We start from the raw sequence: 17,413 nt of genomic DNA, 5'->3' as shown, positions 1-17,413 counted from the left end.
GGGATTGTCTTATCTAGTGCATTTCTTTTCAATGATCCCCTGCTGTCTTTGAAGACAAAGGTATCTGATTACTGCTTGCAGTTACATATCAACAGCTTTGAAGAATGGTTGAGCTGCTTCCTGCAAGCTCGTGGACTTCATCAACTTTACTTCCAACTTCCACCCTGCCCTCAAATTTATCCGGCCCATTTCCGACACCTCCTCCCCTTTCTCGATCTCTCCGTCTCTGTCTCCAGAGACAGCTCTCATCTACTGCTATCTTTTATAAAACCACTGATTCTCACAGCTACCTGGAGTATACCTCTTCCCACCCTGCTTTTTGTAAAAATGCCATCCCTTTCTCTCAATTCCTCTCTCTTCCTGCTCTCCCAATGAGGCTTTTCCTTCTAGAACTAAGGAAATGTCTTCCTCCTTCAAAGGAAGGGGCTTCCCTTCCTCCACCATTAATGCAGCCCTCACCTACATCTCCTCCATTTTATCCACGTCTGCCCTCACCCCCATCCTCCCTCCACCCCACCAGGAACAGAGTTCCTCTTGTCCTCACTGCATCTTCTGCATTTCCAATGGGATCCCAGCACCAAACACATCTTTCCCTCCCCACTGATCTCCCACCTGCCACTAATCCTTGCAAGCTGAGCAAATGCTACACCTGCCCCTACACTTCCTCCCTCACTACCATTCAGGAACTCAAACAGTCCTTCCAGGTGAGGTGACATTTCACTTGTGAGTCTGTTGGGTCATCTGCTGTATCTGGTGCTCCCAGTGTGGCCTCCTGTATATTGGTGAGACCCATCATAGATTTAGAGACCACTTCATTGAGCACCTATGCTCCTTCCGCCGGAAAAAGTGGGGATTCCCAGTGGTCCCCATTTTAATTCTACTTCCCATTCCAACATGACAGCTTCCTCTACTGCCATGATGGGGCCACATTCAGGTTGGAGGAGCAACACTGTATTCTGTCCGGGTAGCCTCTAACCAGAAGACATGGACATTGATTTTTCAAACTTTCGTTTATGTTCTCCCCCTCCTTCACCATTCCCGTTTCCCTCTTTCACCTCATCTCCTTACCTGCCCATCACCTCCCTCTGGTGCTCCTCCCCCTTCCCTTTTGTCCATGGCCTTCTGTCCTCTCCTATCAGATTCCCCCTTCATCAGCCTTCATCTCTTTCACCGATCAACTTCCCAGCTCTTAACTTCACCCAATCCCCTTCTTCCAGTTTCACCTACCACCTACTACCTTGTATTTCCACATTCTTACTGTGACTTCTCATTTTGTTTCTCCAGTCCTGATGAAGGGTCTTGGCCTGAAACATCGACTATTCATTCTTTTCTGTGGATGCTGCCTGGCCTGCTGAGTTCCTCCAGCATTTTGTGTGTGTTGCTTGGATTTCCAGCATCTCGTTTGTGTTGGTGTCACTGGTTGCCACCCACATAGCTCCCAATTAAAATCTATTATTGCTGGGGACTGAGAAATGACAAAACAATTAAAACACAGATTAGGTTCTACATTCACAGAAGGGGAATACAAGAAACTTTCCAGAAACTGTGGAAAAGGGGACCTATTAACAAGGAACTAAGGGAGAATATTATCAGTGACAAAATAGTAAAACATAGAAAACCCACAGCACAACACAGGCCCTTCAGCCCACAATGCTGTGCTGAACATGTCCCTACCTTAGGAATTAACTAGGAAACCAAGAGATATGGTTGAGGCTATTGTGGATGACTAGTGGTGTGACACAGGGGTTGATGTTGGAATCTTTAGAACACTGAACAGAACAGAACAGAACAGCACAGGAACAGGCTCTTCAGCCCACAGTGTTGTACTGAACTAACTAAATTAGCAATCAAATGCCCAAATAAACTAATCCCTTTTGCCTAAGCAGCATCAATATCCTTCCATTTCCTGCCCATTCACATGCCTGTCTAACAGCCTTTTGACAGCCTCTATTGTATTTGCTTCCACCACCGGCACAGGCAGCACAAGCCCTTCTTACATGTTGTTTATATAAATGATTCCACGTGGCCTATGAGTAGTGTCCACAGAGCTCTACGAAAAGGTTTCTCCAGGTCAACGGCGGTTATTTGAAAAGAACACTTCATGGGTGTTTGTCCATTGTACGGGGCCTATCAGCGGCGTCCACAGAGCTCTACGAACTAAATAAAATACAGAAGGGATAGGTGGAGCGGCCATTGTTGTGAGTTGGCCAGTGGCGAGAGGAGAAGCGATGGGCTTGGGCTCAAAAGAGGCTTGGGCTCTGTGTAAAGCATCTGTTAAGGTTTCCTTTTGTTTTTTTGTTTTTTTTCCTTGGAGTACTGAGAAATTATTGGCACACAGTTCCCCAGAGACTGATTTATACTGTAGAGCGTTAGGTGCCTATCAAAATAGTAAATACATTGGAAAATGTTTTCTAAAATTTTATACATCATGGAATAATTCCCACAGATTGAAGTGTGGCTCATGTAAGCAACACACACACAAAATGCTGGAGGAACTCAGCAGGCCAGGCAGCATCTATGGAAAAGAGTGAAGAGTCGACATTTCGGGCCGAGGCCCTTCATTGGGACTGGAGAAAAGGATGAGAAGTCAGAACCGTAAGGTGGGGGGAGGGTGGAAGAAGTACATAGTGGTAGGTGATGTGTGAAGCTGGAGGAGGGATCAATGGAAAAGAGTAAATGGGGAGAGGGTGCAGTAAAGAGCTGGGAAAAGATAAAAGGCTGAATGGAGGAGGAAGAATCTAATAGGAGAGGATAGGAGACCATGAGAGAATGGGAAGTGGGAGGAGCACCAGAGGAAGGTGATGGGCAGGTTAGGAGATAAGGTAAGAGAGGGAAACAGGAGTGTGGAATAATGAAGGGGGGGCAATTATTGTAAGTTTGAGAAATTAACGTTCATACACTAGTGAAGTTTAAGAGACTACTAGACAGGTATATGGAGGAATTTAAGGTGGGGGTTATATGGGAGACAGGGTTTGAGGGTCGGCACAACACTGTGGGCCGAAGGGCCTGTAATGTGCTGTACTATTCTATGTTCTATGCCTTCAGGTTGGAGGCTACCTGGACGGAATATAAGGTGTTACTCCTCCAACCTGAGCATGGCCTCATTGCAGCAGTAGAGGAGGCCATGGACTGACATGTTGGAATGGGAGTGGGAAGTGGAATTGAGATGGGTGGCTACAGGGAGATCCCACTTTTACTGGCAGACTGAGCGTAGGTGCTTGGCCAACAGTCTCCAAACCTACGCCTGGCCTCACCGATATACTGCAAACCCCAACTGGAGCACCGTACATAGTAAATAACCCCATCAGACTCCAGGTGAAGTGTCGCCTCACCTGGGATCTCTGTTGGGGCCCTGAATGGTAGTGAGGGCAAAGGTTTGTGGAGGGACAAGTGGACAAAAGAGTTGCATAGGGACTGATCCCTGAGGAAAGCAAAAGGTGAGCGGGGGGGGGGGGGACACAGGAGGGAAAGATGTGTTTGCTGGTGGGATCCCATTGGAGATGGCAGAAGTTATGGAGAATTATGTGCTGGACACGGAGTCTAGTGGGTTGTTAGGTGAGTTGAAGAGGAACACAACCCCTGGTGTGCTGGTGGAAGGATGGGATGAGGGCAGACATGCACGAAGTGGAAGAAATGTGGGTGAGGGCAGTGTTGATGATGGTGGAAGAGAACCCCTTTCTTTGAAGGAGGACAACATCTCATTAGTTCTGGACTGAAAAGCCTCGTTCTGAGAGCAGATGTAGCAGAGATGGAACAGAGAAAAGGGGATGGCATTTCTACCAGTGACAGGGTGGGAAAAGATATAACCCAGGTAGCTGTGAGAGTCAGTGGGTTTATAAAAGATATTAGTAGATAGAGAGAGCAGGAAAGGGGAGGGAGGTGTCAGAAATGGACCAAGTAAATTTAAGAGCAGGATGGAAGCTGGAGGCAAAGTTGATGACGTTGACAAGCTCAGCATGGGTGCAGGAAGCGGAAATATGCTATACTGCTTTGGTAGGAAAAACTGAAAGCTGACATATTATTTAGATAAGGTCAGACTGGGAAGAGTTGATTTGCAAACACCCCCTGGTATCCTTGTACACCAATCACTGAAAACAAACATGAAGATGTACCAAACAGTTAAAAAGGCAAATGGTATATGTCATGAGCCTTGTGGTCTCTGAGGCTTGCCATAGAGCATTGTATTAATAAGGTTTTTGAGCACCTGTATTTACTAATTTTTATCTTAACTAGACACAGGCTTTCTCTATCATGGATGTCGCTGGCACCAACGCGACCCAACAGCGTACAGATGGCAGGCTCATGACTACCTAGGATCGGAGGAATAGCAGGATCCCCAGGAAGAGAGGGAAACCAGAGGTTAGGCATAGGAATACCTACAGAGCCTCAGAGGAGTGACGCCACGAGACAATACATTCTCTCCAATCCAGTGACAGGTCGAGTAGTGAGCCTGCAGTCCATACGCTCCTGGGCCAAATCAGTGACAGAGAAAGCCTGCTGCGCCTCTGCACCCTGACCCAGTCCTCCAGGACAGATTGACTCCGAGCAGACACTAAGCAAGCGTCCGCTTTAAATAATCATAGACTGTGGGAAACCTGTGCCAGTTACAGTTAACTTGACAGAATTAAACTAAACACACAAGGGCTTAATGGCTCTAGTTAAAGTAACAATTAGTAAATACAGGTGCTCAAAAACCCTAGACAAGAGAAAATCTGCAGATGCTGTAAGTCCAAGCAACACACACAAGATGCTGGAGGAACTCAGGGGAGCAGGCAGCTTCTATGGAAAAGAGTACAGTTGAAGGTCTCTGCCCAAAGTGTTGACTGTACGTTTTTTCCATAAAAGCTGCCTGGTCTGCCGAGTTCCTCCAGCAGTCTGTGTGTGTTGCTCAAAACCCCAGGAGCCCAACACTCTACGGCAAGTCGCAGGGCTCATGACAGCCTGTTGACATCCATAGAAAAAGGATTTGAGTACAGCAGCCACAGTGTCTTAACAGAATTATGTAAAGTCTTGTTGAGATCACATCTGGAGTATTGTGTCCAGCTTTGCTGAGCTTGTTAAAGAAAGGATATAAAGGAGATGTGATAAAGACTCCTTAGATGATTTCTGGAATGGCAGAAATGCCTTATGAAAAGGAATTATGTCAAATTGGTTTGTATTCATAAGAATTCAGGAGAATCAGAGAGAACCTATTTGAAACTTCTGAATTCTGATAGAGATTTGAGGAGAACATTTTCTCTTACTGAGGTACCTGAATAAGAGAGCAAATTCTCAGATTACATCAGAGGAAATTTAGTTTGAGATAAGATGTTTCTTCACTCAGATATGGGGAGCCTGTAGAAATTGCTACAAGATACTGAATATATAGTAGATAAGAAGCAAACTGATAAATTTGCAGATACAAAAGTTTTCAAGTAGTGAAAGAAGAAAACAGCAATATGGCTTTGAGAAAGAGGATAAGCTGTGATCAAAGGTGAGCCTGCATGGAGGAGTCCAATAATGTACTTCTGCTATGATTTCTATGTTTCAAAAAGTTTGTGTCTCTGTCAAGAAGGTACAGATGTTACTTTATATATTTTTGAAAATGATTCTTCAATATTATAGAAAGTTTATGAATGGATAAAATATTTTACCTTCTTTTGCAACTATTGCACTCTACTGGAGGTAAGGCCATTCTTAAAAATTGTGGAATTATATAAATAATTTCAAAAAGTATATTTACACGGAAAATTGAACTCTTCTGAGCACTTGGCAATTTAAAGGAGTCTTGGTCTGAACAAAGATGTAGACACTTTTCCTCCTGTAACATAGAATGAAATACATTCATTAGGGTGTTAATTTTGAGGAATTAATAAATTCCTCAATCAGGTAAATTGAAAACTACCCTTTGTTTTTTTTTCCTTAACTCTGGAATTTTAGGATTGTAACTGTGTTATTTTCCATGTTACCCAGCCCAAAGAATGAAAACAATCATCTTCAGAAATATATTGGAAATCAGCTGCCATAAGCTTGTTGTTTCAAGTGAGAAGTGATGACTAAGTTTCGTGTCACGAATCAGTTCGAACAAATGAAGGGAGAACATACAAATAGAAAGCAAATTATTGGTCAATCATTGCTTAAGGTTAAATATTTTTGTTTCAGCCTGATACAGCTAAAAATTACAACTGCTTCCAAGGTTAGTACAGTTAACAAAGATTTCTTAATGCGATTAAATGAACTATCACTGCTCAAAAATGACAGAACCAAAGCCAATTGCATCCTTTGTTTCACAGAATCCTGGTTAACCCCTTCCATACCTTATGCAGTGAATCAGATTGACGGGTTTACTATACACTTTAAGGATAGAACTAAAGAGTCTCTCAAAAATCAGAGGTGGAGGAGTATGCCTCATGATCAACTCCTCTTGTGCATAATTATATCAGTGCTGTCCCAGTTCTGCTCACCAGACCTGGAATATCTAGCAGTTAAAATGGCGTCCATTTTACTGACCGTGGGAGATTTCTGGGATCATTATGTAGCAGTATACATTCCACCTCAGGCCAATGTCAATCAGGCTTTAGATGATCTGAGCAATGGGATCGACATGCACGAAACAGCACACCCTAACGCCTTCACCACAGTTTTGGGGATTTTAACCAGGCCAGTCTGAAAAAAAAAATTGCTAAACAATTACAATCAACAGATCGCTTGCAATACCAGGGGAAACAACACACTGGACCATTGCTACACCACCATCAAGAATGCCTACTGTGCTATTCCACGCTCTCAGTTTGGGAAGTTAGTCTCGTGAGACCATGGATTTGTGCCTTGGAATGTTTCCAGGACGCAGGCCTGGGCAGGGTTGTATGGGAAACCGGCAGTTGCCCAAGCTGCACTAGGGAAGGGCACTAGGACCCAAGCAGCTTGGGTCGTGTCGTCGCAGAGCAATGTGTTGTTAAGTGCCTTGCTCAAGGACACAACACACTGCCTCAGCTGAGGTTCGAACCAGTGACCTTCAGATCACTAGACCGATGCCTTATCCACTAGGCCACACGCCAACACATATCTATTACATATACTGTAATTGATTTACTTATTTATTTTACTTTTTCCCCCTTCTTTCTTATGTATTGCATTGAATTGCTGCTGCTAAGTTAACAAATTTCACAAAACATGCTGGTGATAATAAACCTGATTCTGATTCTAAGGTATAGACAAGGGAAGAGCAGTATTAATGTCACAGACAGGCAAAGATCCGCAACTTAGCTCTGAATCCACCACATCAGGCAAGGAGGAGTTAGGGAGGATTAGGAAAATTAAACAAATGATGAGAAATCCTGACTCAGAAAAAGCATGAGGGGATTCCTCCCTTCTATCAAAGAATGAAAACAGTCCTTCATCACTTTCAACAACACGTACAACATACTGGAGGAACTCAGCAGGTCGGGCAGCTTCTTTAAGGGAAATGGACAGGACTGGAAAGAAAGAGGGCAGAAGACAGAATAAAAAGGAGGGGGAGGAACACAAGCTGGCTTCTTGTAGTGAGTAAATCCGGGAGAGATGTGGAAGGTAGGACAGTGGGGCAGGAGGAGAAAAGGGGGAAGAATGCAAGAGGCTGGGAGGTGATAGGTGGAAGAGGCAAAGGGCTGAAGGAGAAATCTGATAGGGGAGGCCAGTAAACCATGGAATAAAGGGACGGAAGAGGAAAACCAGAGGGAGGAAGGTGTAGGTGATAGAAAGGACATGAGGGGAGAGGAGGGGGTAAAAAGGGGCTAGAAGGATTAGGGACAACAAAGGTGGGGAGGGACATAGAGGAGTGGTTACTAGAAATTAGAGCAATCGATGTTGATGACATCAGGTTGGAGATGGAGTATGAGGTGTTGCCGCTTCAATCTCCACCTGGCCTCAATGTAGCAGTGGTGGACAGACCTGTGAGAATGGGAAGTAGAGTTAAAATAGCTGACCATCAGGAGATCCTGGCTTTGCAGTGGACACAGCGAAGTTACTTGATGAAGCACTTGTATTGGTCTCACCGACGTAGAGCACCAGATACAATAAGTGACCCTGATGGATTCATATGTGAAGTGCTGCCTCAACAGGAAGGTCTGTTTGGGGCCCTGAATGCTGATGAGGGAGGAGATGTAGGAGCAGGTATACCTGATCCCTTTGGAAATGGCTGTTGTGGTTGATGATGTTGGATGCAGAGGCTTGTGGGGTGGTAGGTGAGAAGAGGAACTTAGATTCAAGATTAAGGTTTACTTATCATCGAAACATATAGTGAAATGCGTTGTTTGCATTAATAACCGCCACACACAATGGGTGGGATCACATCACTCGGTACACTTTCCTGCCCCTTCCCCTCTCCACTTTCTGTAGGGGTCACTCTCACCACAAATCCCTTGTCCGTTCATCCCTCCCTGCTGATATCCCCTCAGGCATTTATCCTTGCAACCATATGCTGGTGCCCACAGAGCCCACAATGCTCGGCAGAACGACACAGAACATAAGAAACAAAATAACAGAAGCTAAACAAGTCCTGTTCCTGCCTCCCACCACACACATACACAGTCCTTTCACCCCAGGACCTGCTGCCTTCAGCAGACTCGGACTTTCCCAGCGGATTCATGGAGGTTCTCAGACTTGGCTCCAGCCACTGAGCCTCAACTTCCGGACTTCTGATTTGATCCTTGGCATCGATCCCAAGACTTGAATACTAGACCTTGAACTCCAGCCTCACTGATTCACTAATTCATTAATTGCAGCATCCTTGTCCACAGATGGGTTAGCTTACTCAGGGCTGGGGATTCAATCTGATCGATATGTTTCAGCATGAACACTGTGTAATATATTTTATCAAACTTTTGTGCAGTTTTCCAAAATATTATTTTATCTTTCCTTTTGGACAGCCATTTTAGAGTTATTAGTTCTTAAATGTATGTTTAAAGTCTATGGAGAGAACATTTATTAACCACCACTCCCTCCACCTTGCCTCATCTACAATTCATCTCTCTCTTGTTGAAATACTGTTGAAATCCACCCCTCCTACAAATGACCAGGTGCTGTGTCTCACTGTGGCCGATGTGAGAACAACCCTGTGCAGGGTCAACCCACAGAAGGCTGCTGGACCAGACAACATCCCTGGTAGAGTGCTCAGAGGATGTGCAGACCAGCTAGCAGATGTTCTCACTGACATCTTCAACATCTCCCTGAGCAGCACCACCGTTCCAATGTGCTTCAAGGCCGCCACCATCAACCTCGTGCCAGAGAGGTCTTCAGTGTCCTGCCTCAGTGACTACTGTCCCATTGCACTTACATCCATCATCATGAAGTGTTTGAGAGGCTCATCATGAGGCATTTCAAGACCCTGCTGCCCCCCTTCACTGGACACCCTGCAGTTTATGTACCGTCCCAACCACTCAACAGACAACACCATTGCCATCACCCTCCACCTGGACAAAAAAGACACATACGTTCGAATGCTGTTCATAGACTTTAGTTCAGCACTCAACACAATCATCCCTCAGAAACTGATTGGAAAGCTGAGCCTACTGGGCCTGAACACCTCCCTCTGCAACTGGATCCTAGACTTCCTGACTGGGAGACCTCAGTCAGTCCGGATCGGGAGCAGCATCTCCAACACCATCACACTGAGCATGGGGGCTCCCCAGGGTTGCGTACTCAGTCCACTGCTGTTCACTCTGCTGGCCCACGACTGTGCTGCAACACACAGCTCAAACCATATCATCAAGTTCGCCGATGACACGACTGTGGTGGGTCTCATCAGCAAGAACGATGAGTCAGCTTACAGAGAGGAGGTGCAGCGGCTAACGGACTGGTGCAGAGCCAACAAACTGTCTCTGAATGTGAACAAAACAAAAGAGCTGGTTGTTGACTTTAGGAGGGCACAGAGTGACCACTCCCCGCTGAACATCGATGGCTCCTCCTCTCCTCAGTAGTGACTGTAAAGAGCACCAAATTTCTTGGTGTTCACCTGGTGGAGAATCTCACCTGGTCCCTCAACACCAGCTCCATAGCAAAGAAAGCCCAGCAGCGTCTCTACTTTCTGTGAAGGCTGAGGAAAGTCCATCTCCCACCCCCCATCCTCATCACGTTCTACAGGGGTTGTATTGAGAGTATCCTGAGCAGCTGCATCACTGCCTGGTTCAGAAATTGCACCATCTTGGATCGCAAGACCCTGCAGCGGATAGTGAGGTCAGCTGAGAAGATCATCGGGGTCTCTGTTCCTGCCATTACAGACATTTACACTATGCGCTGCATCCGCAAAGGAAACAGTATTAAGAAGGACCCCACGCACCCCTCATACAAACTCTTCTCCCTCCTGCCGTCTGGGAAATGGCACTAAAGCATTCAGGCTCTCACGACCAGACAATGTAACAGTTTCTTCCCCCAAGCTATCAGACTCCTCAATACCCAGAGCCTGGACTGACACGAACTTACTGCCCTCTACTGTGCCTATTGTCTTGTTTATTATTTATTGTAACGCCTGCACTGTTTTGTGCACTTTATGCAGTCCTGGGTAGGTCTGTAGTTTAGTGTAGTTTTTTTCTGTGTTGTTATTTTACATAGTTCAGTCTAGTTTTTGTACTGTGTCATGTAACACCATGGTCCTGAAAAAACATTGTCTCATTTTTACTATGCACTGTACCAGCAGTTATGGTGGAAATGACAATAAAAAGTGACTTGACTTGATATTCTCACTTCACACAAATAACTTTCTTGATGGAGCAGAGATCAGTCACACTGGTCTGACAGCATCTGGTTTCATTGCTCATCCTTTCATACACTGAGAAAGTTTGCTAATATCCTGCTTGTAAAATGAAGCTGTTTGAATGAAACCGTGAGTATTTCTGTTATAAATTCAGAATTATTTATCACATGCACATTGAAACATACAGTGAAAAGAGTTGTTTGCATTAACCACCAACATACCAAAGGATGTGCCCAGAGCAGCCTGTAGGTGGCCCCAACATAGCATGCCCACAAGCAGCACCAACTACAAAACAAAGCAACACCAGCAAACGGAGCCCCTCCCCACCCACCCAGGCACAGACATACCTTCAACCACAGGACAGGCTGCCTCCAAGCCTCCAGTCCTTGTCGACAGACTCTCAGACGTTGGGTCTCTAACATGGGACTTAGCCTCAGGACCCGCCGTTCGTGGATTTGATCTTCAGGCCTCAGCATCCAGACTTGCATGGATTTCCAACCCCTGTGACCCAGGCCCTTGTGGTTCCTTTGGGCCTTTACCTTCGGTCTATGACGTCCAAGCTCCTAGCTTCAGACTCGCCGTACTCTGGATATTGACCTTCAGCTTTGCAGTCTGACTTCACTGGCGACTGAGCATTGACCCCAGCACTTTTTCACGGCTTTTTCTTTTCTTAAAATATTTATCATGATCAATTTTGAGTGAAGAGATTTCTTTGCTAGGCAGAAGTAGCAAGCTGATATGAAGCTTCTGCTCTACACCTTCCCCACTTGAAGGACTCCACCGTCTGTGGTGATTGATAATACAGGGAAGTGTGGTTATACGTCGTCCACGTCCACTTTGGAGCCGAATGAAGTATGATCCTTTTCCCACTGGCATCATATCCATTGTCTTCAAGTCAAATACTGTAACAGCAGAACATACAGCAGTCCTATAGCAGTTGTCTTATTCAGAAATACCCTCCGAAGGTTTTAGTTTGCAATTGGCCACTTTCTTCCAATCAATCTGATTTGGGGCTTGCCCTCCAACCACACCTTAAATGCTTCCCAATCGGCTGATAAATTTTGTTTATCCTCTCCTATACCATCCTCAGCTTGCCGTGTCAACTGTTTTATTTGCTGAGTTGTTAGCATGGTTGCTAAAATCTGAATGCCATCATAAGGATGCAATTTGTATATATTCTTAATTTATTGAAGTTCACCCAAGGCTTTAAGCTTCCTGTTTTGGGATGTGGAACTCCCTGGACTTTTTTCTGAATTTGGTGGTTGATGACAAACCTCCTGTCTCCTTTCATAATCTCCACCATCAGTCTTGTGTGTTTTCACTCCCTTGGTTTTTACTGGGCAAGTCTTGCATGTCTGCCAGGCCAATTACTGTTTCTCACTACTGTCATCATCATTTCAGCCACTAGAGGTCTCTGTTGAATCAGATTCACTTCAAGTCAAGTCAACTTTTATTGTCATTTCGACCATAACTGCTGGTACAGTGCATAGTAAAAATGAGACAACGTTTTTCAGGACCATGGTGTTACATGACACAGTACAAAAAACTAGACTGAACTACGTAATTTTAAAAAACACAGAGAAAGCTATACTAGACTACAGACCTACACTGGACTGCATAAAGTGCACAAAGACAGTGCAGGCATTTACAATAAATAATAAACAGGACAGTAGGGCAAGGTGTCAGTCCAGGCTCTGGGTATTGAGGAGTCTGATAGCTTGGGGGAAGAAACTGTTATATAGTCTGGTCGTGAGAGCCCGAATGCTTCGGAGCCTTTTCCCAGACGGCAGGAGGGAGAAGAGATTGTATGAGGGTTGCGTGGGATCCTTCATAATGCTGTTTCCTTTGCAGATGCAGCATTTAGTGTAAACGTCTGTGATGGCAGGAAGAGAGACCCCGATGATCTTCTCAACTGACCAAGATGTCGCTGTTTCTCAGGACTAGCCAGTGTTGGCTGGCTTTTAACATGATTGACATCACCTTTAACACTGCCCATTGGGCTGGCCGAACTGCCCACCAAAGGTCTTCCCAATGGCGTGCAGATTCACCTAATTTTACTTTGCAACTGAATAGAGCTTCTGGCTACGGACACACTATGAGTTAATGCAGGGATCTGTTTTTTTCCTGATTTATTAGCTTTTTCATACTGCTCATTTAGCATAATATACATATTTTTTCTTTTTTTTGTAGTAAAACTTTTTATTCTAGTTTTTTTCATGACCATTAACAGAGACACAGGAGGAAGGTAGGTGTTGTTTTCCCTTCTTGCAAGAACAAAACCTTCTCCAGTTTAGACAACTGCAAACTGTGAGCAGAGGCAAAACAGAAACAGGACCCTGCCTGTGTCCCACATCAACATCAATTAAATTCCTGATCTTACTTGGTATAGGAACACCGACCAGTTTTTTTGATTACTAATGCTTGATATCAACTAGTCTCCCTGTTTCTATGCAAGAGGCATATATATACAGTACCAACGATTAACATTTCCACATTGATGCATTAATATACTTTAAAAAAATTCAGCCACTTCCTTTTCCATCCGGCATTACACAGGGTGCCTTTTGTGGGGAAATAACAGTGATATTTGTGTTTTTTTTTCCTTTAGGCACAAATCTGTTAGTTTCTGGGATTGGGAAAATGTGTTCCAAGGCTGCAGTGCTCTACAGCATCAACAAAGTTGTACTGAAAGGGTTAATGAAAGCCAGCATTCATGGCCCTCAAGTTTCAGTTGTATAGCTTTCTTCACAGATTTCTCTCGTTACTAACAAAACTTAATTTCAAATTAGCACTGATGTAAGATGCTTTTTGATTATAAATCAAGCTCTGTAAGGTTGTGGAACTAAGGCTTCCTGCTCATTCATTGCCCCGAACCTGTGTATTACCATTTTTTTGTTTTTGCTTCATTTTGTACTTTTTTTAAGCTTTTGATAAAAGCACAGACAAGTGGTAGAACTGTAGTTTTGCTTGAAAGCTGATAAATTGTGTTCCATTTCCATTTGGGATGAGGGAACACAGAGGGTGGTGGAGGCAGATAACCTTGCGTAAACCCTCCCCTCCCCAAAGATACTGCATTGGGTAATGTGCTTGCTGGGGGAAGAACAGAAATCAATCTGTCACTCCGGCTTGACGAATCTTTCTTTCCACAGTAAATCCCTTGCTGTTATCAGGTCCCTTTGTGTGGCGAAGTGCAACTAATTTTGGAGCACTTGCACCATCCAAGGTGATGCTCTTCAGACGATGTACTGAACGATCAGGACGTGGAGCTGCCACTGGCCGGGGACCTTCACTGACACGGAATACATTGCAGGCACTACACTTCCCTGTACGCTGATTTAAGATGACAGAAAATTCAACTTCATCTCCAAGCTGCAACTCCTCACCATCCAACACCTCATTCACGCGGAAGAACAGCTTTTTACCATCACCAACTTCATAGTTAATGAATCCAAACTGGTCTTTTACACAGTCCACAGTGCCTTTTCGCAAAGGTGTGGCATTGTAGGCCAACTTTTGTCCTGTTTGAGCCATAGTGCATAGCTGGAACTTGATAGTTTCTCCCTTCTGAAGACAATCTGTTTCGTTTGCCAAACTGATTATGCCAAAAGGATATACTTCACCTTTCATAGTCCCTTCCTCCGTAATCTCAACAAGTCCCTGATACTCTGCCTGCTGTGGATCGACACTACACAATGGCCTCAACACTTTCCCAGTATAGACTGTTGGATAGACTTCGTCACTGGGACTATTTACTGCTGTAATCTTGGCAACTTTTTCAGCACTCACCTTGTTTCCTTTTTCCTTTGACAAACTGTATTCTACAACGTCTCCAACTTCCAACTCATTAACATCGCCCGAGAACTCACTGTAGTGAAAGAAAATTTCTTAATCATGTTGAGAAGTTTCGATGAAACCAAAATTATCTTTCAATGCTGCCACATATCCTACAGGTCTCTTAACACTGGGGTTACGATTTAGAATTTTGATTGATACTGCACTCTGTAGACCAGTTCTTTTAACTTCACAAATGCTAAGTTCAATCTTATCACCAAGCTGTGGAATTGCGCACCCTTACAGTTCCTTTATATGGTATGGTACAGTCATTCTTATTCCAGCTTCATCATATGCAATTACTCCCTCTTCACAATCCTCTTCTTTACTCTTAGCAGGGCTAGTGGACTTGGATACTGAACCGGAAGTTTCTTTCTCCACAATTCCAAAGTAATGCTGCTCAGACTGTGTGTGAAATGACACGGTCCCTTTTGGAAGCTTTTTATTACGGATTGCATGGTTCCTTTGAGCTGAAAGAACATCATGGACATCAGTGAATTCAACCTCATCAGAGATGTGGAGCTGCAGACTATCCATGATCTCACTAAAGTGGAAGAACATTCGAATATCGCGATCTACACATTTAATGAAACCAATTCCATCGCGCATAGCTGTAATCACACCCATTTCTCTAGTTTCTCCAGTTAACTCAAAAGAATCAGTCAGAATTTCAATATTTGTAGCATGTTCTAATTTGTCACATCCATCAGTAGAGATATTAAACCTGACATGGTCACCTTCTAATAGAGTAACTTTAGATCTGGTATCCTTATCTCCAAAGGGAAGCTCTTTGGAAATGGTAAAGTTTACTTTGATATGTCCTGGCAAAGGATCAGTCTGGGTTTTACTGAATACTTTTGGAATAACTTTGGTGACGGTTCCATCAAACTGTTCAATACTAATGTCTTCAAATTCATTTCGCATTTCCCCCTCCCCCCACTACTTTCAAATCTCGTACTATCTTTCCTTTCGGTTAGTCCTGACGAAGGGTCTCGGCCCGAAATGTCGACAGCGCTTCTCCCTATAGATGCTGCCTGGCCTGCTGTGTTCCACCAGCATTTTGTGTGTGTTGTTGTTTGAATTTCCAGCATCTGCAGATTTCCTCGTGTTTGTTAGTTCCTTGGGTAAGAGTTTTACTTCAGTGGCAACTTCTTTTCCATTTCTTTCTTTAATAGTAAACTCCACATCATATCCTGGCTGCAATGTGTCCAGATTTCCTTTGAATTCACTATAATGGAAGAAGACCCACCTCTTTTAATGAATCCAAATGCTTCCTTCATCGCACAAACTACTCCTTGACATCGGCCCTGTTTCTTCTTAACCAGTACAATATTGTGAGCATTTACAGCACCAGTATGTTTATTTGTTTCCATGGAGAAAGAAACTTTATCTCCTGTTTCAAGTTGGACATTTCCATCAACATCTTCAGATGTATATGTCAGATAAGACACTTCCTGACCAGTGATCCTTTCTTCAGGCAAAATTTCAGGTTTTACTTTCAACAATTTGACAGCAATTGGTTTTCCAGTCCGTCTGTCAGAGGACACTTCGAATTCCACATCATCTCCCACTTTCAGATCTTGAAGATTACCACTGTACTGTGAGCAATGGAAGAATACCCTGGCTTGTCATTCAGTGCACTGGATAAAACCATATGATGACAGCAGCTTCTCAATAATGCCTGTTTCACGCAGGGCTCCTGAGGTATCATTAGCAAAACCAGAGTGGCCATTGTTATGCAAGAGGTTTGGATCAAAGCTCATCTTGAAATGTTGAATATTGCACTTTCACTGCCGTCTAATCTGTTCATCGCACACTCGAAGTTTACAAATGCTAGGTGGACAGAGAAAGGATCTGATAAGCTAGCAGAGAATTCCTATTCTTGCTGCACTAGAGAGCATCCCAGGACAGCAACAAGAAGTGTAGAAGGTCTAGCAGCGGTGGGAAGTGCTCTTTGTAGGCTGTTGAGTAGGCACAAACTTCGGTTTCAGATCAAGCTTTCTTTAGCTGCAGTTTGCTCTTTGGTTGTTTCAGCTTATTTTTATTTGTCAGCGTGATCTGAACTTGAAGCAGCAGTTTCAGATGGTAAGTTCAGTTCTATTTCCCTTCATATCCAACAGCAGAAGCACTCCAGCACCGCCATAAGCAGCACGGCACATTACCATATATATTTTTTTCTAAATCAGCGGTTCACGTTTCAAACTATCAATCGGGACTTGCAATTCACTACTCTTGCGCCTTCTCAGTTCCTCTAAGGTTGTTAGCGTCTAAGCTGTTTCTCTAGTTCCCGCCCACATCTTTTTGAATTTCCGAGATATCACTTCAACGTCACTTATAAGCCACTCCTCACTAGATTTAACAACATTTCTTCCTGACGAAGGGTCTCGGCCTGAAGTGTCGACAGCCCTTCTCCCTATAGATGCTGCCTGGCCTGTTGTGTTCCACCAGCATTTTGTGTGTGTTGCTTGAATTTCCAGCATCTGCAGATTTCCTCGTGTTTGAACATTTCTTCTGTATTTTTTTTACCAAAGGTATCAAGTTTATATTCATAACTTAAGTAAGTGTTTAAGATTTCAGCTAACATTTTCCACTCAGCTACAACTTCAAGGGAGCCGCCGGTCTATTTCAAAGCTTCGGTCATTCTATTGGTTTCGATCCTAAGGAGTACTCTTCACTTTTAGACATCAAGAATCTTGGGACTATAATATCAGGTTACAACCAAACAAAGTGTCAGATGTCTTAAAACTTCTGTCGACCTCTTGTCCGACACAACCCTGTTATGACTATTATCAGACTTTGGGTTTCCAATCATATTCACTGGCTCCACGCAGGTTTTACAACCACGAACACCCCTTCACTCTTACCCCCTCCCCC

The 17,413-nt window shown here is 44.1% G+C and overlaps 1 protein-coding gene and 1 pseudogene across 1 annotated transcript in view; both read right to left on the bottom strand.

Annotated features, from left to right (window-relative positions):
* The window catches only part of LOC140726016 (uncharacterized), a 93,834-nt gene that overhangs the window by 34,557 nt on the left and 41,864 nt on the right, over window positions 1-17,413 (bottom strand). Inside the window, exon 12 of the mRNA XM_073041915.1 lies at window positions 5,244-5,251. Within this exon, the coding sequence (XP_072898016.1) occupies window positions 5,244-5,251 (8 nt within the window). The remainder of the gene's footprint in view (window positions 1-5,243; window positions 5,252-17,413) is intronic.
* LOC140726631 (cold shock domain-containing protein E1-like) lies at window positions 13,596-16,693 on the bottom strand (annotated as a pseudogene).

The sequence above is a fragment of the Hemitrygon akajei genome, chromosome 4 (assembly GCF_048418815.1).
Source record: "Hemitrygon akajei chromosome 4, sHemAka1.3, whole genome shotgun sequence".
In the NCBI taxonomy this organism is placed as follows: domain Eukaryota; kingdom Metazoa; phylum Chordata; class Chondrichthyes; order Myliobatiformes; family Dasyatidae; genus Hemitrygon; species Hemitrygon akajei.
This window is presented reverse-complemented; position numbering and strand designations above follow the sequence as displayed.